The 20124-nt window shown below is 58.0% G+C and overlaps 1 protein-coding gene across 4 annotated transcripts; it reads left to right on the top strand.

Moving 5' to 3' along the window:
• Positions 1-4249: 4249 nt before the first annotated feature.
• Positions 4250-19286, top strand: SLC29A4 (solute carrier family 29 member 4). 4 transcript variants are annotated; one of them, XM_079121083.1, is made up of 11 exons: positions 4250-4441; positions 7750-7938; positions 10453-10584; positions 10831-10944; positions 11277-11405; positions 13287-13361; positions 14582-14826; positions 16077-16212; positions 16314-16501; positions 17339-17579; positions 18285-19286. In XM_079121083.1, exons 2-11 carry the CDS (start codon positions 7761-7763, stop codon positions 18419-18421), a joined length of 1575 nt encoding a protein of 524 aa, XP_078977209.1. In that variant the 5' UTR covers positions 4250-4441; positions 7750-7760; the 3' UTR covers positions 18422-19286. The 4 variants fall into 4 exon arrangements, with proteins under 4 accessions (XP_078977209.1, XP_078977207.1, XP_078977208.1 ...); XM_079121081.1 differs by lacking the exon at positions 13287-13361 and having other exon boundaries at positions 4334-4441; XM_079121082.1 differs by lacking the exons at positions 4250-4441; positions 7750-7938 and adding an exon at positions 9461-9590.
• Positions 19287-20124: the final 838 nt, after the last annotated feature.

Raw genomic sequence — 20124 nt, 5'->3', positions numbered from 1 at the left:
TTAGGGGGTGGTGGGGACCCCTCTTTATAGCAGGCAGATCAGAAGCACAGTCAGCGAGATCACCTGGGACTTGTGATTGGCATCTGAGGTGAGGGCCGTATGGGGACCGAGACCTCCACCTGTGGGATCTGATGCTACCTCCAGGTAGACGGGGTCAGAGCCGGGTGGGGTTAGAGGACACCAGCAGAAGTTCGTGCTTGCTTGAGAAACCCCCACGGCGTGCATCTTTTGGCACCTTCTGCCCTCTAAGATGGACGTTAAACTCACTTTGGGGGTCGCAGAAGTGACCTGTGTTGAGGGTATGTAGTAGGAGACACTGGGTTTGTGTCCATTTTCTCTACACAGTCCCTAACAAGCATATTTTTAAACCCCTTTTAAGTTTTCCCTATAGACAGTGAACATTTCTACTTAAGATTATTCCAGCATGTTCTCTTTGGTTGGCGTTGTGAAGGTTTTTCTTCACTGTGGTTTTCTAATTGTCTGTTGCACCTATGAAACAGCTATTGAAATTCTTAGAAGTATTTTATTCAGGTCACTTAGATCTTCCAGCTATATAACCCTGTCACCTACAGATAATCACTAATTCTTTTCCAATCTTTATGTCGTATATCTTTTTCTGGTCTTATAATATTAGCTAGTATTCCAAAGCAGAGAGAGAGGAGGTGAAATAATAGAGGCAGGAAGACACATCCAATGTGTACTTTTGTGTTTAATGAGATGCATCTTTAGACTGTAGTATGCATAAAACATCCACTGATTTCTAGTTTATTAAAGTTTTTTAATTACAAATGAATATTATTTTTATCACATGCTTTTCCCATATCTACGTAAATAATCATGTTTTATTCGTTGACCTCTGAATATGATGAATTATGTTAACAACATTCCTTATGAGACCATCCTTTCATTTGGAATGTTATGGGATATTCTTAATTTAAGATCTCTGGATTCCTTTTGCTAATATATATATATATATATATTATATATATATATATATATTTTTTTTTTGCTAATATTTTAATGGGTATTTTTTAAATTTTTTCCTGTACTGAGGATTGACCCTAGGGGCATTCTACTATTGAGTTACAATCCTCAGTCCTTTTTATTCTTATTTTGAGACAGGGTCTCACTAAGTTTCTGAGGCTGGTCTTGAACTTAAAATCCTCCTGCCTCAGCCTCCCAAATCACTGGGTTTATAGGTGTGTGCCACGGTGCCCGGTTTACTTGGGATATTCTGCCGATATAGTTAAGTCAAGTCTATTTTTTTTTCCTTGAAGTAATATTTATTAGATTTAGCAACTTTTTTTCTTTTTTTCCCTCTGTGCTCTGGAATATTTTAACTAGCATTCTTGTTCTCTCACCTTTAAAAATTTGATCAGATCCTGTCATTCTGTGAAACTGTGAAAGCTAGGTGTTTGGGAGCAGCAAAGTAGGAATTTATTATCAAAATTCTGTCTTTCCTCTCCAGGGATTTTCTATTTAAGTTTCTTTCTCTTCTGATAGCAGCTTTTCTGCTCATTTATAGTTTCCAAAAAAAAAAAAAAATCATTTATCCAGCTTCTCCAATTTTTTTTATACAGTAGAAGATATATTTTGCATTTCTTGTCATTTCCTATTTCTGTGTTACTTAACACTTTCACTCTGCCAGCTTTCCAGATTATTATAAATCCTTCCTAACCACATATCCTGGTGACAAGATTTCTCTGTAGGGTTACACATGATTCCACTGATTTTCTTGGGTTTTTTGAATGTAACAATCACTTCGAGAATGAGACTTGTGGGGCTACTTGCAGTGTTTGACTATTATGACAAACATCTTTGGCCATAAAGCCTTTTCTATATTTAGAAATATTTCCTCAGGCTAGATTTTCTGGACCAAAGGGTAAGCATTTTTTTTTTTTTTTTTTAGGCCAATTCACTTTATGGAAGGGTTGTTCCAATTTGTGCTCACACCAGCAACCCAACAAAGGGAAATTTTTAAAACCTGTGTCTGCAGGCATGGTGATACATGCCTGTAATCCAGCCATTCAGGAGGCTGAGGTAGGAGGATTGTAAATTGGAGGCCAGCCTCAGCAATAGGGAGGAAAAGGTTATTTGCAGGCTCACGGTTTCAGATGTCTTAGTCCATAGAAGGCCAGCTCCATTCCTCGGGGCTCAAGGTGAGGCTGAACATCATGGCGGGAAAGGATGATGGAGGGAAGCAGTTTACATCATCAGGAAACAGAGAGAGAGAGAGAGACTCCACTCTCCAGATACAAAATATATGCCCCATAGCCATGCCCCAATTCCTACCTCCTCCAGCCACACCCTACCACTTCAATTAATCCCATCAGGGATTAATTCACTGATTGGGTTAAGGCTTACAACCCAATCATTTCTCCTCTGAACCTTCCTGCACTGTCTCACATGTAAGCCTTTGGGAGACCCCTCACATCCAAGTCATAACTGTCTCCAATTCCTCTGGTGGCCAGTAAGACCCTCCTTGGCTGACCTCTGTCCCTGGCTCTACCTCCCATCCTGGGTCCTCTGTCCCTCTGTCCCTCTGTCCCTGGCCACATTTCCTGCCTACATTCCCTGGGAGGTTCCCCTCACCCAGAACACCCTCACCACAAACTTCCCAAAACGTGCTCCTTTCCAGCAAGTGAGTCTCTTAGCCCAGATGTCACCTTGTCATAGTCCTTCACTGACCACCTGGGTAACTGCCCGCCTGCTTCTCCATGATCATAAGCTATTGTCCATTCATCACTCTGTGTTCTGGTCTTTCCAGCACTTGATGCTCTAGGAATCACGCTATTTGTTGCCAGTGTCCTCCATCAGATTGAAGCCCATGGGGTCAGGGAACCTGGTGCGTCCCTTGCCTGAATAGCAGTCTCACCCTCATGGACTTGTTTTATTTGGAAGCCTCTCACACCCAGGACATCAAGGTGTGTCTTCCTGAAGAGGCCAAGAATGCCTGTTCAGAGCTCCAGCTGTGGCTGATTCTTAGGGACAGCCCCTGGCACAAGCAACAGCAGAGGAAGGCCGGGGTGCATCTCACCCTGGAGAGTGTACACCAAACACTGAGCATGAGAACCCAGAGACCATAAAGTAGTCCCTACTTCAGGGACTTCACCTCTCCTGGGTAGGCCTTGGGAATACCCAGCTATGGGCAGCAGCAACCCGGAGCCTCCCTGGAGGCGTGTAAGTCACCGAGGTGCTTCCGGCAGAAGCCTAATATGTTGGAAAGGGGAGGAAGAGCATCCAGGTGGGGCCTGGCAGGTTCCCTTGCCGGCACCTCTGCCAGTTCTAGCTGGTGCCTTGGTCCTGGGGGACCTCCCCTGATCCCCATGGACAAGCCCAAACTGGAGAGACCCTGGCACTTTCTGCTTCCCACCTGGTTCCTGACCTCACCCTTCCACCCGCCCCGATTGCCGACTCATTTCCAGGGACAGAACAGTGAGGAGACTTTTCAGCAACCAACAATGTCTCCGGAGCTTCAGTGGCCTCTCAGGGACATGTCACAGGGAGTAAACCGAAGCTCAAGCGAAGTGTGAGCGCTAGGGCGACAAGGTTTAGGAAGGGTTAGAATTCCATTTACCTGGAGAAAAACAAGACCGGGTGATGGGAGGCCACCTAGTCAGGTCGGATCCAAGGCTGGGAGGAAGTGGGGATCCAGCGAGCGCCGCACGGGAGCGGGGGTGCGGGAGCCGCCCAACTCCCTGACCTGTCTGGAGTCGCGCTGGGCACTTTCTCTAACTCTCCAACTCCTACTCAACCGGCAAACATTTCAGTCTGGTCACCCTGACGGGGAGAGGAGGAGAGTAGGCATGACACCAAGGTTAAGGGATGGGCTGCGAAGATGGTGGGCTAAGTCAGCCGGAGGACACCCTGAGGTCGCCAAGGCCACAAAGCTCAGCCCCAAGGGTCGGGAATCAGGACAGGGTCTCGGCCCTGCCCCCACCCTGCAAGTGGGACGGGAAGGAGGAGGGGGAAGACCCTAGGGGCGTGGCCTGATTGAGGGGGCGGGGCCGGAGTTGGGCCGGGGTGGAGGGGGAGAAAGAATGGGACGGGGAGGGGAGGGGCGTGACCAGGCGGAGGGGCGAGGGGCGGGGCCGGGGGCAGGAATAGGGCCGAGCGGAGGACGGGGAGGGATAAGAGGAGGGGACCGGTCCGAGAGGATGGGAGGAGGGGCGGGTGCGGGGAGGGGGCTGAGCCGAAGGGCGGGGAGGGCGTGGCCAGGCGGGTGGAAGGCGGGGCAGGGGGCGGGCCCGGCGAGGGCGGGGCGCGGGCGGAGCGCGGGCCCGGCTGTGCTCGCCGCCGCCGCCGCCGCTGCTGCGCCCCCCGGACGCGCTCGCGGACCCGGGGCCGGGGCGGACCTGGCACCGGCGGAGGACGCCGGCCGCGCCCGGCCCGAGTGGGCAACGGCGGGGCGGCGAAGACCCCAGCCCGGGGCCCGGCCGAGGTAAGCTTGGCGGCGAGGGCGGAGGGCGGAGGGCGGCGGGCGGGGCGGGGACGAGCTGCGGCGCGGGGAGACGCCGGCGGGGACCTGTCGGAGCCTTTGTCTGCGGCGCGCGGCCCCATCCCGTCCCCTCCTCTCCGCCGGCCCGGACGCCGCGTCTTCCACCGCGCCCCTGTCCCGGAAAGCGGGGGCTTCCTCGCCCCGTCCAGCATCCCAGTTGCGAGCGCGGGACCCGGACCCAGGAAGGTGACAGGAGCCGGTAGCCCAGGCCAAGCTGGGTCTTGGCGCTGCCTCCCTCCTCGGGCACACCCCAAGTTCCTCCCGAACCTCCCTCGCCCATCTCACTCCTTTTCCCAGACAGCCGCCTCCTAGTTCTCGGGAAAGCTGCTGGAGAGGTGGGGCCTGGGCCCAGGGGTCACCTCGTGTTGCCCAAGGGGTCCCCCTCTGCCTGGGGCCCCGGGCCTGGGATCCAACTTTGCTGCTGCTGAGGCCTGGCAAGCAGAAGGAGCCTCTGGGGCTGATGAGCCTCTGGGAACCGGCTGGCACCCAGGCCCCGGGAGGGCAGTGGGCCTGGGCAGTCCAGGAGCCTACTCTGCGTCCCAGGCCCTGCCCAGCTCATGGCCCCCACATTCATCTGTCCTCTGGGGCTCCTGGGAAGTGGGTGGCCTGAGGGTCTTGAAACCCACAACCCTGCTGCTGTGAGTTGGGCAGCCCAGAAGCTGGCCTGTGGGATGAACAGCGACAGGGGACAGGGCATCCAAGGGCATCCAGCTAAGCAGGACTTGTGGCGGAGCCAGAAGTTCAAGGCCTAGGAGGGTAAGCAGACGGGCTTTCCAAGTGAAATTCAGTTTCCCTTGTCCCTCTGCTGGCTGGAAGTGGAGCTCAGCAACCTCTGAGCCAGGCCAGCCTGGCACTGCCACCCCGCACCTCCACACTGCCCTGGGGCACATGCAGTCCCCACTGCCTTGGTGGCCAAAGGTGGTCTGTCAGACCCAGCTCCAGTTTGAGCTGCCTGACCCTGGACTAGACCTCTGTGTACCTCAGTCACCCTTTCTGCAAAATGGGGGCATGAGCCATCCTTTGCAGGACTAAGAGGATCAGGAGCCCTCTGACCCACATGGCGCTCTCTAGGCAGCTGCTGTGCCACTACTGAACACCTACTGTGTGCAGCCACACCTTCCACACCAGCCATGCAGCCCCTCTCCATTCATGAAATACTCTCTCCCCTTGCTTTGCTACTGTGTCCTCGCAATAATGAGGTGGGGACACTGAGGCCCAGGGGATGGTCTAAAGGCCAAAGAAATGACCTATGTCGTTTCAGCTACTCTGTGGGGCTGGCACCGAGGAGTCCTCGTAGCTCAGGGTGAAGGAACAGAGAAGAGTCTCATGAACACTGACTTTATGTCTATGTCCTTAAATCTTAATTTAAGGGGACACAAGAGGAGGAACAATCTGAGACCCTGGGCAGCTGGTGTGAGTGGGGGTGTTGGGGGAGGAGAGAGTTAAAGGCCACGGGATGGTGGCTGAGGCGGGCGGTGTAGGTGGCAGCTGCCCGCCACACTGACTGAGCCAGAGGGAGCAGAGGGGCCTCCTCCTGGCTGACGCTGAGCACGTCCGCCTTCGCGGGTGGGGCGGCCTCAGTGAGGCAGAGGCCTCACGTGCTGCCCGGGCACATCCAGGACGCTGTGGGACCTGGCACTGCATTTCCGGAGCCCTTCCTCTCAGGATGTGGATGCCCACCAGGCCCTTCCCCTGGCTCTGTGTGTCTGATGGGGAGGCCAGGTGGGCCAGGACCCCAGAAGGGCCTGAGCAAGGCTCTCCAAGCCATCGCTGACCCACAACTCTTGAGGTCAGGCTGGTGTGTCCAGTTAATAGGCGAGGCCGCCATCATTGAGGCCCAGGCCAGCTCCATCCTAGACCCTGCTCTGTCCTCCCAGTGCCAGATGTGGCCAGAGGAGCCAGGAACTTCGGGGCTATCAGGAAAGCCTCAAGCCAGGAGGGGAGGTGAGCCCAGCTTCCCAGGCCCCAGAAGGAGAAGCCTCTGACCTCATTTCCACTGGTCATGGCTACCGATCCCCTGGGTCAGCCCCAGCTGGCAGGGGCAGACTTGCCCCAGCCCTTCTAGACCAGAAACAGGGAGGGCTGCGGGTTCCTAGCCCCAGGAAGCCCCCGTCATGCCACTGGCTCAGTAAAACTGGTAGAGCCTAGAGAAGGGGGACAGGGGCCCAGAGAGGAGCACACCCATCGGGCAGCTGGAGATGGGGTAAACTGAGGCAGGGGAGCTGGAGAGGCAAAGCCAGAGATGGGCATGTGGCAGGTCAGCCCCAGAGGTCACAGGAGTAACGGGGCACTCGGGTCCTTGAGGGCTGGCGTCTCCCAGCTTCCTCTGTGCATTCTTTTGCGCATGCCTGTGGGGCCGGGGACACTGAGCACGGCTCTTGGGAGCCCAGTGCTGTGGTGTCTCATCTCTACCTTTGTTGCAAGTTTCTACCTTGTATCCATTTTTTAGTCAGATAAATGGATCAGTGTTATTAAAAAAAAAAAAAATGAATAAACGTTTTAGGGGGAAAGCTGGGCACCCTGTGCACACAGTTGCCTACAGAGTGGGGGTCTCCCTACCAGGGAACACCGAGCTCCTTGCCTTTCCCCCAAAGGTAAGGGCTAGCAGATCCAAACTGAAGCAAGGAGCACTGAGGCAAGACCATAGGCAGAACTGCCTGTCACTAAAGGTGGTTGGCCCCAGAACCAAAAGGGGAATGGGGGCTCCGAATGCCACACAGACCTGCTTTTGGGTCCAGGCTGTACCACTTTCTGCCTTTGAGGCCAGAGCAGGAGCACCCCTTTTGTTGGCTGAATAATGGATGAATTTCAGCACCTCCCTCCCAGGGACAAGGGACACGTGAGGTGCTTCTTGCTTGGTACTGGCACACAAAGTGCTCCATAATGTCCCCATTGTTCCTGATTGCTCACCAAGTCCTGGGGTTCCACCTCCAGATAGTCCCACTCCCCCCCTTCCTCCCACATCACTGCCGCCACCCACAGGCAGGCCACCGTGGTTGCTGCTGGGTGACAGCCTCTGAGCTGGTCTCCTGGGCTGCAGGCTCTACCCTTCCCATCCCGTCTCCATAGCAACACGAGTGAGCTTCCTAGGACACCCGGGGCGACATCACCTCACTGCTGTTTGTGTCCTTCGTGGTGAAATATCAAAAAGGAGGAATGAGTGGAAGGGACGGCCCCGGAGTACTGCCAGGTGGGGCCGGGGGTGTCCTCCCGTCCTCTTCCCTCCCCTGCCTCACCTCCTTCCTTTGCAGCACAGGCCGCCATGGGCTCCGTTGGGAGCCAGCGCCTCAAAGAGTCCGGAGTGGTGGGCACTCCTGACAGGAGTGTGGTGACCAGCTTCGGCCTCCAGGGTCTCCAGCTGGAGGCCAGGGCAGCGGTAGCGGAGGCAGCGCGGGACCAGGGCCTTAGGGCCAGGGGCATCCTGACGTCCATGGACTCTGGTGAGTGAGGGCGTGGCCAGGTGTGTCACCTCATGCATCGACCCATGAGACTTTAATCTAGAAGTGACATTGGTCACATTCATTGGCAAATCAAACCGTGCCTAACTGCAAAAGAGCCTGGAAGGAAGATTGGATGTGAGGCTCAAAGAGCTGGCTTTCAGCCCAGCTGTGTGCCCTTGGGCGGGGACCCAACCTCTCTGATCTCAGTTTCCCCACCTTGAAGAACTGGGCGAAGTGACTGTGAGATCAGACTTGCAGACTGGATCTGAAGTCTGGGTTCAACCCCACCTCCTGTCCTTTGCCTGCTTGGGGATGAGGGCAAGTCACCTCCCTTCTCTGTTGGTCAGTATGCTCCTCAGGGGACTGAACTGTGCCACCCTAATGCTTCCCCAGGGCCAGGACCATCCTGGCACTCAAGAGGCCCCTGTAATGACCGATTCTTTTGGAGAGTGGCTATTGTTTATACAAGCACCACTTCAGGCTGAGTGTGGCTTCGTTCTCTGGTCCCTTCTCTTTGCATGTGGGCAGTGGAGGTTCTGCAGACCAAGCCCTGTGCTAGGGAGACAGGGCTCTGCTCCTGTGTGGAGGGACAGAACTAGCTCGGGACCTGTTCCCTGGGGGCCAGTAGACATCGTGGGCAGGGGTCCTGGCAGCCATGAATGATGGCCATAGGGGCAGTGGTGGACCCTAACCAACATGGCCCAGGTGATGGTGGGCTTGGTGATCGGTCAGGGCTCGAGGAGGGAAGCAGAGTCAGCAGGAGACAGGCAGGCAGACAGTGAGTAAGTAGGTAGAGGCGTAGACAGTTATAGATGTGATATGTGCGGGCACGGGTAGATTGATTACCACAGAATCAGCTCACTAATGCGGAGGCTGGTGAAGCCAGTGCCCTAGCCCGTTTTCTTTTGCTATAACAAAACCCAGAGGCTGGGTACTTGATAAAGAAGAGAGGTTTCTTCAGCTAACGGTGCTGGAGATTTCACAGCATGATGTTGGCATCTTGCTCAGTCCTAGTGAGGCCTCATGGCAGATGGCATCGCAGCAGTCAGAACCCAGGAGAAGTAGAGAGGTCATGTGGGAGACTGGAGGCAAGAGAGATTTAGGGGAGGTGCCGGGCTCACTGACAACAACCCAGTCTCAGGACTTCTCCCAAGAGTGAGAACGCTCCTTAAGAGAACCCTCAGCCCCTTTTAAAGGCTGCATCACCTCCTAAAGATTAAAGGTATTCCACCTCTCAACACTGCCACACTGGGGACCATGACTGCTTGGTGACAAAACATACCCAACCACAGCAACCAGCCAGAAGTCTGTATGGCATACACTCAGGAAGGAAGGTCACCAAGAGGCTGGAGTCGTGAGCTGGCGAGAATGTGAACTCTAGGAAAGCCTGAAGGTTTCTCCTGCTTGGGCCAGGCCCACCCTGGGTCTTTTTCCTTTATTTTTTTTAGTTGCTGATGAGCCTTTATTTTATTTACTTATTTATTTATATGTGGTGCTGAGAATAAAACCCAGTGGTCAAGTGCTCTACCACTGAGCCACAGCCCAGCCCCCATTTTCCTTTTGACCAAGTCAGAGTCCACTGAGGAGGGACTTTACTGTGCAGAAGCCTTCCCAGCAACACCCAGGCGGACACTTCATTGACAACCCAGGAGGTACTTCAGCTCGCCATGTTGGCTCAGAGCAGCGACAGTCCACCCAGTCGCCCTCGTCCTCCAAAGGCGGTGCCAGTCACGTTGCCACCGAGCATGGTGCAGCTCCCGCCATGTCCCCACACCACTCCAGCCTTTTCCCCAGAGGGCACCACGCCATCCTGCCAGCCAGTCACACTTCTCCGTCCATATCCTGTCCCTTCCACACCGAGCCCGAAGGTGACGGTCATGAACCCTTGTTAGTGATGAGAACACACAAACGTGAAGAAAACAAGAATATTCGGTCACTGTGTAACATACTTACAGCCAGGCGCTCGACCCGGAGCCACGTCCCCAGGCCTTCTTGTAGTTTATTTAGAGACAGGGTCTCACCGAGTTGCTTAGGGCCTCGCTAAGTTGCTGAGGCTGGCTTTGAACTCGCCATCCTCCTGCCTCAGCCTCCTGAGCTGCTGGGATGACAGGCGTGCGCCACTGTGCCTGGCAGGGAAGAGAGCGACAGGCCTCAAAGGACCAGAGCAGGCTCCCCCAGGGGAACTGGCCCCTGAGGCACTGCCACCCAGCTGGCCCTATGGTGGAGTCTTCAGAAGCCTGTTCTGTCCAGCTAGGCTGCGGCCATGATGGGGCACACTGGTGGCAGCGGCCTCCTGGCTGTGGACAGGCCATGGTCTTGATGGCAGTAGATACGGTGAAGGTACCCATGTTGGTGGTGCTCTGGTGACAGCAGCCCTGGCACTGGGCCATGACAGGCCCCTGGGCGGCCGTGGCCTCAGGGATGCGCGTTGCCGTGGTGGTGGGCAGCGGCCTTGAGTGCGGTGGCTGTCGTGAGTGGGCTTGCCCTCTTCTGACCTGAGGTCTCTGGCTTTAGCGGTGGAGGAGCCCGTGCCCGATGACCGCTACCACGCCATCTACTTCGCCATGCTGCTGGCCGGCGTGGGCTTCCTGCTGCCCTACAACAGCTTCATCACCGATGTTGACTACCTGCACCACAAGTACCCAGGTGGGTGCTCCCCCGTCGGCCAGCCTCACAGGGCGCTCAGCGGACTCAGCTGGGGCTGTGGCCCTCCCAAAAGCCCTGGGCCAGGACCCCGCTCAGTGACCCTTTCTATTCAAATCTTGGCTCAACTCTGAATTGCTGAGTGGCCTCCGGGCAGCCACTCACCCTCTGGGCAGTCGGCTTCTGGGGTGAGCAAGGGTGGGCAGAGGGTGGGCTGCCCCTGAGTACCTACTGTCCCTGGCCCTCCAGGGACCTCCATTGTGTTCGACATGAGCCTCACCTACATCTTGGTGGCGCTGGCCGCTGTGCTCCTGAATAACGTCCTGGTGGAGAGGCTGAACCTGCACACCAGGATCACCACGGGTGCGCCGCCACGTCTCCCAGCTCCCGTGCCTGCCCCGCACCCGCCTCCCCGGGTTCCCTGGGCCTCATGCTCCCCATCTGTAAAATGGGCACGTTTCCTAGGGATGCTTTGCATGCACACTGTCCCCGGGGGCCCGCGCCAGCTCCTGGTCCAGCAGGCTTTTCCTTTCCCTTCCTCTTCACAGCAACATCCAGCTTCAAGGCTCAGCTCAAATGGTGCCTCCTCCAGGAAGCACTCTGGGGTGCCCCTCAAGTATCGAGGGCACCTGGGCCGACTCCAGGGGAGGGGAGGGGCGGGGGAGAGGCCACCCCTCACCGGCCTATCCCCACAGGCTACCTCCTAGCCCTGGGTCCCCTGCTCTTCATCAGTGTCTGTGACGTGTGGCTGCAGCTCTTCGCACACGACCAGGCCTATGCCATCAACCTGGCTGCCGTGGGTACCGTGGCCTTCGGCTGCACAGGTAGGGAGGGACTGGGCTGCATGCTGGGGGCTGCCCCGGCCCAGCGCACGGCCTCGCCATTCCCCACAGCCACGGCCAAGGTGCCCCCAGCTTCCTCTGAGGTGAACTGGCCTGCAGGAACTTCCCGTCCGTGGCTCTGTTCCTTTTGGGCTAGGGCTCTGGATTTTATTTTTTTTTTCTAAAATCTTTTATTTTAAAAAATTGCAAACCTCCAAAAAGCTTGCAAACATAAAACAGTGAACTCCCATGCGCGCCCCTCCCTCTGCCGCTCCTCTGCAGACGTAAATTCCCCTTAAATATAAATAAATCTTCACCTTTGCTGCCTAACGCTAATACTTCAGGGCACATTTTCTAGAATTTTTTGGTACTTGGGAAGTGATCTAAGGATACTCCACCCCTGAGCTACAGTCCTGGCCCCTTTGAGTTTGAGATTGGGTCTGGCTAAGTTGCTGAGGCTGACCTTGAACTTGGTATCCTCCTGCCTCGGCCTCATGAGTCTGGGATTACAGGTGTGTGCCGCTGCGCCCAATTTAGATATTTCTGGAACCACGTTACAACTGCCAGAGTCTGGAAAGTTCACTGTGGGGAGACTGTTATCAAGCCACCATCTAGACTTAGATCTCAGCGATTGCCCAATAATGTCCTTTGGTGGTGGTTTTGTTTTGCTGGGGCTGGAACCCAGGGCTTCGTGCACGTGAGGCAGGCGCTAACCACTGAACAACAGCCCAGACCCTTGGCCCCACTGTTTTCCTGACCTGGATCCACTCCAGCATCTCACCTGTGTGTACTGGCACATCTTTTCATCTCCTTTAATCTGGGATGATTCCTCTGCCTGTCTGTCATTCATGGCAGTGACATTTTGGAAGGGTCCACGTGAACCGTTTTGCAGACTTTCAAGCCTTTTATTTGGGAGAGGGGGAGAGTGGATGCCAGGCATGCAGCCCAGGGCCTCCACACATGCTCGGCAAGCACTCTGCCTCTGAGCTCCTGCCGCAGCCTTCAAAGCTGTATTTGACCCTGACTTCCAGGAAGCAATGCGTTTGGCAAGAGGACCCCAGGAACATGCGTGCACATTTGTGTAGGCCATCAGGGCTGTGGCATCGTGGTCCCACCCAGGCAGCGTGCTCAGGTCTGGTCTGTTCTGTCAAAAAGCAAGGGCTGACCTGGGTACCATGGCGCATGCCTGCAATTCCAGCTACTCGGGAGGCTTAGGCCTTCGGAGGATTTCGATTTCAGGCCAGCCTCAGCAACCTGGGGAGACCCTGTCTCAGAATGGAAAATAAAAAGGGCTGGAATGTGACTCAGTGGTAGAGCCCAACCAGGTCAGGGCCTGCAGTTAGGGACTTGCTGGGTTTGGGGGTCTAAGTCAGCACATTTTCCCTGAATCCTGCTGGATTTCTGTGCTGGATGGGACAAGAGCAGCTCTGCTGTGCTAACAAAGGAGCCCAGAAACCTCTGCTTCATATGAAACGGATTTCTCGCTCTTGTTGCCTGTCCAACTCACGCCAGTGGGAACGGCTGTGTTCCACAGTCTCTCGGGGACTGGGGTTCTCAGTCCGACAGCCTCCCGGAGGTGGCGGCCTCTTGGGTCACTACTGGAGGAAGATGGAAAGGCCAAGTGAGCTTGCACTGCCTCGTCCTCAAGTGCCAATGTCATCTCTGCGCCTGTTCCATTGGCCAGGGCTCCTTGGTGGCCCTGCCAACCCCACGGGCAGGGATGTGAACGGCATCATGTGTACTATGGTGACATCCCTGTTCCTGCCACAGCTGCAAGGCGGTCTCAGGACCCTCTCAGCCGGGGTGGTGCTGACTTCTCTGCACGCACCTCTCCCGCCTGCAGGTGACCGCTGGTGTCTCACGGTGTCCCCTCTCTCTCTTAAGTGCAGCAATCCAGCTTCTATGGGTACACGGGGATGCTGCCCAAGAGGTACACGCAGGGGGTGATGACTGGGGAGAGTGAGTATCGAGACCCCAGAGGGGGCACTGAGCTGCCTTGGGCTCTGGGAGCTTATTTCTGGGGAACCGCAAGCATGTGCCCTGGGCATGCTGGGCTGGGGACGGGTGGAGTGGGACTCACTCCCAGCCAGGGGCGCGTGTGCGGGCGTGTGTGCGCATGCACACTCTGTTTCTGGAGTGTGGTGGCTGGAGTGTGGCATGTCCTGTGTGCCTGGGGCTCAGCCCCGCCTCTCCCATGAAGTAGGGTATTTACCCTCAGCCAAGACCTTTCTCAGAGCCCCTTCCCCACTGGCTGCCCCTCCTCAGCCCCCTGACCCCGCCTTCAAGCCATAACCTACCCAGCAGTCCTCGGGTCGTGGACAGGCCCTGGGGCACCCTCCTTCAGTCTGTCCTCTGCACTCCAGTGCCTGTAGGCGGCCCACCCCGTTGTCCTGCCGCCTACTTCCTGGCCCGGCAGGGCGTTGGAGCCAGTGATTCTCCCCGTGTCCTCGGTCGTCAGCCTCCTGGTTTTGTTTTGGGGTACTGGGGACTGAACCCAGGGTGCTCAACCACTGAGCCACATCTCCAGCCCTTTTTATTTTTTTTATTTAGAGACAGAGTCTCGTTAAGTTACTTAGGGTCTCGCTAAATTGCTGGCACCGACCTTGAACTTGCGATCCTCCTGCCTCAGCCTCCCAAGTCGCTGGGATGACAGGCCTGTACCACGGCATGGCGCCCGGCTTCCTTCTGTTCTTAACGCTTGAGTACATGGCCCATACCAGCCCCATGCCGGGCCGCTAGTCCCCCCGTCCATGCCTGACTCCCTTGTCCTGCAGACTGGAGTCCCCTCCTGGGACAGGAGTTCTCTAACGCCCCTGCCCTCTCTGTGCTCCGTGGGAAACCTGTTACAGTTCCCCGACCCCAACCTGCCTCCTGTGCTTCTGGGACATGGAAGCCCCGAGAAGAGCCCTGTGTGTTCCCATTAGATCCTCTGCCTGGACAGTGCTGGGCCCTCAGGAAAGGCCGAGAGAGAGAGAGAGACAGACAGACAGACAGACTGACTTCGAGGGGGCCGAGCTCAGGCAACAGTGCTGGAGGGGACAGTGAGCCTGCACGGTCCTGGGGTGCTGGGAGGTGCGAGGCTGGGGGACTAATGACCAGGTGAGGGCTGGGTGGGGCGCAGTTGCATGGGGCGGTGCTGGGGGCGGGGTCAGGCCCCAGCCCCTCCTCCCTGTCCCCAGGCACCGCGGGGGTGATGATCTCTCTGAGCCGCATCCTCACCAAGCTGCTGCTGCCGGACGAGCGCGCCAGCACGCTCATCTTCTTCCTGGTCTCGGTGGGCCTGGAGCTGCTCTGTTTCCTGCTGCACCTGCTGGTGCGCCGCAGCCGCTTTGTGCTCTACTACACCACGCGGCCGCGCGACAGCCGAGGCTGCCGGGCAGGCTACCGTGTGCACCACGACGTCGCCGCCGGGGACATCCACTTTGTAAGTGCTCACTCCAGGTGTAGGTTGGACCGGCATCCATCCCTGCCGCCAGTCCTGGCAGAGTTCCTTCCCTGGGCCCCTCCTTGGCCCTGGGTTTCAGGCTGCACCCATCTGCATTCTGTGGGGTTAGGGGCTCCTTCAGCTGCTGTAGCCTGCGAAGTGGGGTGCACACGGTTCCCTTCTTTGTGACACCCCACATACTGCAGACAGAAGTTCCCATCCTGTTGGGCCAGACTCCCAGGAGGGCAGCAAGGCTCACTGCTGCCTGAGTTCCTGTCCAGAGTCAGGGAGAGGACCCAAGAGGTGGGGCAGAGTCCCCATAACCCCCACAGGGAGGACACAAGAGCCAGCCAGGAAATGGTGTGCCCCAGGCAGGAGCAAAGGATGACTGGGGGCTCAGGCCTGTGGCTCCTGGCTCTGCTGAGGTCAGGACCCAACAGGAGCCAGCTGCTGGCCTCCCAACCCCAGCAGAGGCTCCTCCCCTGCAGGGTCCCCAGCACAACACCTCAGGCCAGTGAGTGGCTTTGGTATCACTCCCTGGGTGGGCAAGGACTGCTGGGCAGGCTGTGGACCCTCCGGGGCAGCTTGGGTGCCCTCTGGTGGCGCCATGGCTGCATAGCGCCCCCGGCCAGCAGCTGGCAGATGGGGGGTCTGAAGACACCTTCAGGCCAGGAGTGCCTGGATACCTGGAGGGAGGCAGGGCAGGGGGGCCAAAGAGTGTCCTCATCAGCAAAGTGGGAAGAATGGTCATGCAGGTTTTGATCTAGGGAATTGGCTGGACTCTTGACTGGGGACACTGCAGTGGACTGGCCCTGGTGGAGCCCAGGGGAGCGATCTGGGGAACCCCTCCATCCGGGAGGCTCTTGAGGAGGGACTGAGTGCCAACTCACCTGAAGGGGAGTCTCAAAGCCACAGGAGGGGCTGGGGGGCATGTGCAGAGACTCAGGCTGGGAGAAGCCGGGTATGTTTGGGGGACAACAGAGAAACGGAACACAGGGCGGCCTCGAGGGGCCTCTGGGCATGGCGTGGGTGGGGTGCTGGGCCTGGTGTGGTCACAGGCGGGGAGAGGGTTTATGGAGTCTTGAGAAGGAATTGCTATCTCTGAGACATCTTGGGAAGTGAGGAAAGAGGGTGGCTGTACACAGTTGGTGCCAACTGAATGTCAGCCTGAATGTGGCTTTCCTTCCTTGGGCTTGATGCCTGGTCTGTGTCCCTTTCTCCAAACTCCATCGGGCCCCTCCTCCCTGCAGGAGCACCAAGCCCCGGGCCTGGCCAACAGCGACTCCCTGGACAGCCCTGCCCACGAGGTGGCCGGCAGTGGCGGGGCCTACATGCGCTTTGACGTGCCTCGGCCCCGCGTCAAGCGGAGCTGGCCCACCCTCAGAGGTGAGGGGAACCCACGTCCTGTCTGCATGCCCAGGTGGCGCCAGTGGGAGGCGGGCAGGGCCCCTGGGGGTGCCGCCCTCTGACCCCGCCCACTCCCCCAGCTCTGCTGCTGCACCGCTACGTGGTGGCCCGGGTCATCTGGGCCGACATGCTGTCCATCGCGGTGACCTACTTCATCACACTGTGCCTGTTCCCTGGCCTGGAGTCCGAGATCCGCCACTGCGTGCTGGGTGAATGGCTGCCCATCCTGGTCATGGCTGTGTTCAACCTCTCGGACTTCGTGGGCAAGGTGGGCTGCCCGCCTGCCCTGCCCCTGGTGGTCCTGGCCCATCTGGGAAGATCCCCAGGCCGAAGGTGCATACGGGACTCAGGCAGGGAGTGTGGCAACCATGCAGTATCACTGTCCCCACCAGCACCCCTTGGAGGGTGGCCCCTGCCTGGTCCGGTAAGGTGGCTCCAAGTGCCAACTGCATCTCAGCGGCCAGACTGACCTGTCCTCTTGCCCCACAGTCACTAGTCAGTGGGTCTCTGGGGTGGTCCCCCAGGCACAGGCCCTGGAGGTAGGCAGAGAGGGAAGAAGCACCCAGAAGCCACCCAAAGGGACCAGAAGGCCCCAGGCGGCACCTGTCTGCCTCGCCTGTGGATGGAGCAGGAGTCACGCTGCCGTTTCCGATGCCTTGTGGGTTCAGGATGGGCCTCATCTTCTGGATGAAGAGCTGAGGCTCTGAGAGGGGGGCCACTGGTTTAGGGTCCCGCCGCTCAGAGGGCTGAGAAATGAGCTGGTGTTTCCGAGGGAGCAGGGCTGAGATAGCGGGTCCAACCTTACTCCTGTCCCCGTCCCGTGCTTGATACAGGTAGCTTGACCCTCATTTCTCTCATAGGTCAAGGTCCCATCTTTGGGATGTGTTGTGTGTAGATTGGGGTCAAGCACTTGACAAGGACCATCTGTTGCCATAAGTGGGCTATGGTGCATCTTTGAGGGCAAGCTGGAGACGGCTGGGCACTCTGGACAGACCCAGGGCATCTGGGGACAAGGGTGTGGTCAGAATCTACAGCGGAGATAGGAGAGGAGGTAGGCTGGGAAGGGCAGGGCCGGGCAGGTGTCCCAACGCCTGGCTCCCTGCAGATCCTGGCAGCCCTGCCCGTGGACTGGCGGGGCACCCACCTGCTGGCCTGCTCCTGCCTGCGTGTGGTCTTCATTCCCCTGTTCATCCTGTGCGTCTACCCCACTGGCACGCCTGCCCTCCGCCACCCGGCCTGGCCCTGCATCTTCTCCCTGCTCATGGGCATCAGCAACGGCTACTTCGGCAGTGTGCCCATGATCCTGGCGGCAGGCAAAGTGAGCCCCAAACAGCGCGAGCTGGCAGGTAAGGCTGCTTGCCAGAGGAGTGTGCGGGGCTCTCTCCCAGCAGCCCAGGGTAAGGAACCTGAAGCCTGGAGCAGCCACGGCCCGAGAGCAGAGCCTGTGCTTGGATTTTAGGGGTCAAGACGAGGCCAGGGAGGGTGTAGGTGTGGGGACTTCTGGAAACCATTTCACGCACTCCTGCAACTCCCAGGGGAGCCCTCCTGTGTGCGGGGCGGCGCCTCAGCTCCAGGAACATTCCCTGCCCTGCTTGTGGCACCGACAGGTGGGGAGATGGGCGAGAGCAAGTCACAGGGCGCCCAGGTTTGGGGCCCGGCTCAGGGCAGGAAGGCTGGTGCTGCCGTGGACTGAGACACAGGAGGCCCGTGGGGGGTGGCTTGGACTTGGACTGGGGCCATGGTGTGTTCGAGGAGCCCAGCAGACATCCCAAATGGTCCCTGGCAAGGAGGGAGTTGGGACTTTAGAGGCTGGAGATAAAAATGGGTGGGGGACAGAGAGGCAGGTGAGGCCTGGTCCCCCGTGGCAGAGGATCCAGGACCCAGGGGTCAGCCGGTCCTTGGGAAGGTGTGCTCACACAGGGTGTCACAGTCTCCCTGGGAGCTGGCAGCTGTCACTACACACCACACCTGAGCACGGGCCACTGGGTTGGTCCAGCTGGTGTGGCCCTGGCTGCCCCATATCTCCCCGCTCAGGCCAGTCTCGTCCACAGGGAACACCATGACGGTGTCCTACATGTCTGGGCTGACCCTGGGCTCCGCCGTGGCCTACTGCACCTACAGCCTCACCCGTGATGCCCACAGCAGCTGCCTCCGCTCCGCCAACGGCTCCATCTCTGCTGGCCCCTGAATCAGGACACTGCAGGCTGCTGGCCCTGCCTGCTGCCCAGGGAGGGCTGCTCAGGCTAACGAGGACCCTGAGGCCTGAGGCCCCTCCCTGTCCTGTCCCTGCCTGCAGTGCCTGCGGGGCCCCGGCCTCCGACCATGCCAGTAACGCCACCTCTCTGGGTCCAGCAACCTAGAGCGTGTTTGTACCCAGGGCTCTGCTCAGCACTGTGTCCTGTGTCCAGCCTCACACCCGTCCTCCCGTCTATCCAGTGGTCCCAACTCTAGCCAGGACAGCACTCTGCAGGGTCAGACCCAGCCTTCCCCACACAGGATGGCAAAAAACCATCCCTGTCCATGGCACCAGCTGGGGGTGCCCTACTTCAAGCACTAGTTCTCCCAAACACAGTGCACTTGCCCGGGGGGATGGCACCTCTGGGTCTGCACTGGCCTCTCCGTGTGCACAGCACAGCTGGCCTGGGCAGCTGCCCCTACTGAGGTCTCCCGTGCACCCTGATGCACAGGCCAGGGGCTGTGCCTAGCAGGGGTGTCCCTATTGCCCCCTGGTTGTTCTCAGAACATAAGGAGGGACAGGTGTCAGGACCACAAAGTAGGCCCTCTTGTCTGAAGTGGCCTCTTGACCCAGCGAGGCTCAAGGAGGGACAAGTGGAGCCCAAGAGTCCCTGCAAGTAGGGAGGGACTAGAGGGCTCTTTCAGTCATCAGGCTGGTTTTGGGGTGTCCTGCCAAGGACGGTTTTTCCTGGGGAGGTCACCGGTCCTTCCACATCCCTGGTCCCAGCTGTGATTGCCCTGTCCTGTCCCCTGCTGTGTCCTGTCCACCTGTGTGTCCTCTAACTGTACCGCACTGGCCATTAAAAGATGACGGCAGAGACTGCCTTACCGCACCTGCTGAGATGCATTCGGGTGGGGATGGGCTGGGGCAGGACCGCCATCTGGGGTGTTGGAGGCGGGAGGAGGGTGCCAGGGATAAGGCCAGCCCACAGTGCTGGACCTCCGTCTCCCGCCTTGGAAAGGGTCCGCCTGCACTGGGAGGAGGTTTGGGGGGCCAGGTGTGAGGCGGGGACTGTTCACATGGGGTGGGGCTTGTCACACACCTTGGTGCCCCCTCAGCCCTCGTGAGGATCGGGGAGGCAGGTTGGCCCCTGTTCCTCAGGGACTCAAAGCCAGGTGACATGAATCTGAGCCTTCTGGGCTCAGGCCCCAGCTCTAACTGATCTGTATAGTTTGGACACATTCTTGTACCTTTCTGAGCCTCAGTTTCCCCCAAGGAGAACTGGGGTTCCCTTGATGGAGGGCCACCTGAGCTCCAGGCCTGCAGCCTCAGGAACCTGCTGCATCCCCTGGGGGCACAGGTGGCAGTGGTGGGCCAAGCCCAAGGAGCAATGCCAGAGGTGGCCACCAGATGGCACCGGCACACCCCCTCCTCCCACACCTGTGGGCCGCAGGGGCGCCCATCCCCTGGTGACAGTCACACTGCACAGGGCCAGCAGAGCCCATGCCAAACCCTTCCCTCCAGAGACTGCACCAGCTGCCCTTGGTGTTCACATTTGTCATTGCCTTGCCCTTTGTCACAGCCGCGACAGCAAAGCCAGAATGACATCTGCAGCCAGTGTCACCTCCCTGCTGCTTTTCTAGGACCAGAGGTTCAAGGCAGGCTCAAGGCCACTTGGACCTGCAGTGTCTTCTCCAGGTGTGGACACAACTTTT

The sequence above is a fragment of the Sciurus vulgaris genome, assembly GCF_902686455.1.
Source record: "Sciurus vulgaris genome assembly, chromosome: 18".
Lineage (NCBI taxonomy): Eukaryota > Metazoa > Chordata > Mammalia > Rodentia > Sciuridae > Sciurus > Sciurus vulgaris.
The sequence above is the reverse complement of the archived record's forward strand: the minus strand, read 5'-3'. Positions and strand labels throughout refer to the sequence as shown.

Bases quoted from the DNA above. Each gene is read 5' to 3' on its own strand.
- SLC29A4 (XM_079121083.1), top strand. From the start codon at position 7,761: ATGGGCTCCGTTGGGAGCCAGCGCCTCAAAGAGTCCGGAGTGGTGGGC. The intron at 7,939-10,452 runs GTGAGTGAGGGC...CTCTGGCTTTAG, and splicing joins CCTGACGTCCATGGACTCTG to CGGTGGAGGAGCCCGTGCCC. The intron at 10,585-10,830 runs GTGGGTGCTCCC...CTGGCCCTCCAG, and splicing joins CCTGCACCACAAGTACCCAG to GGACCTCCATTGTGTTCGAC.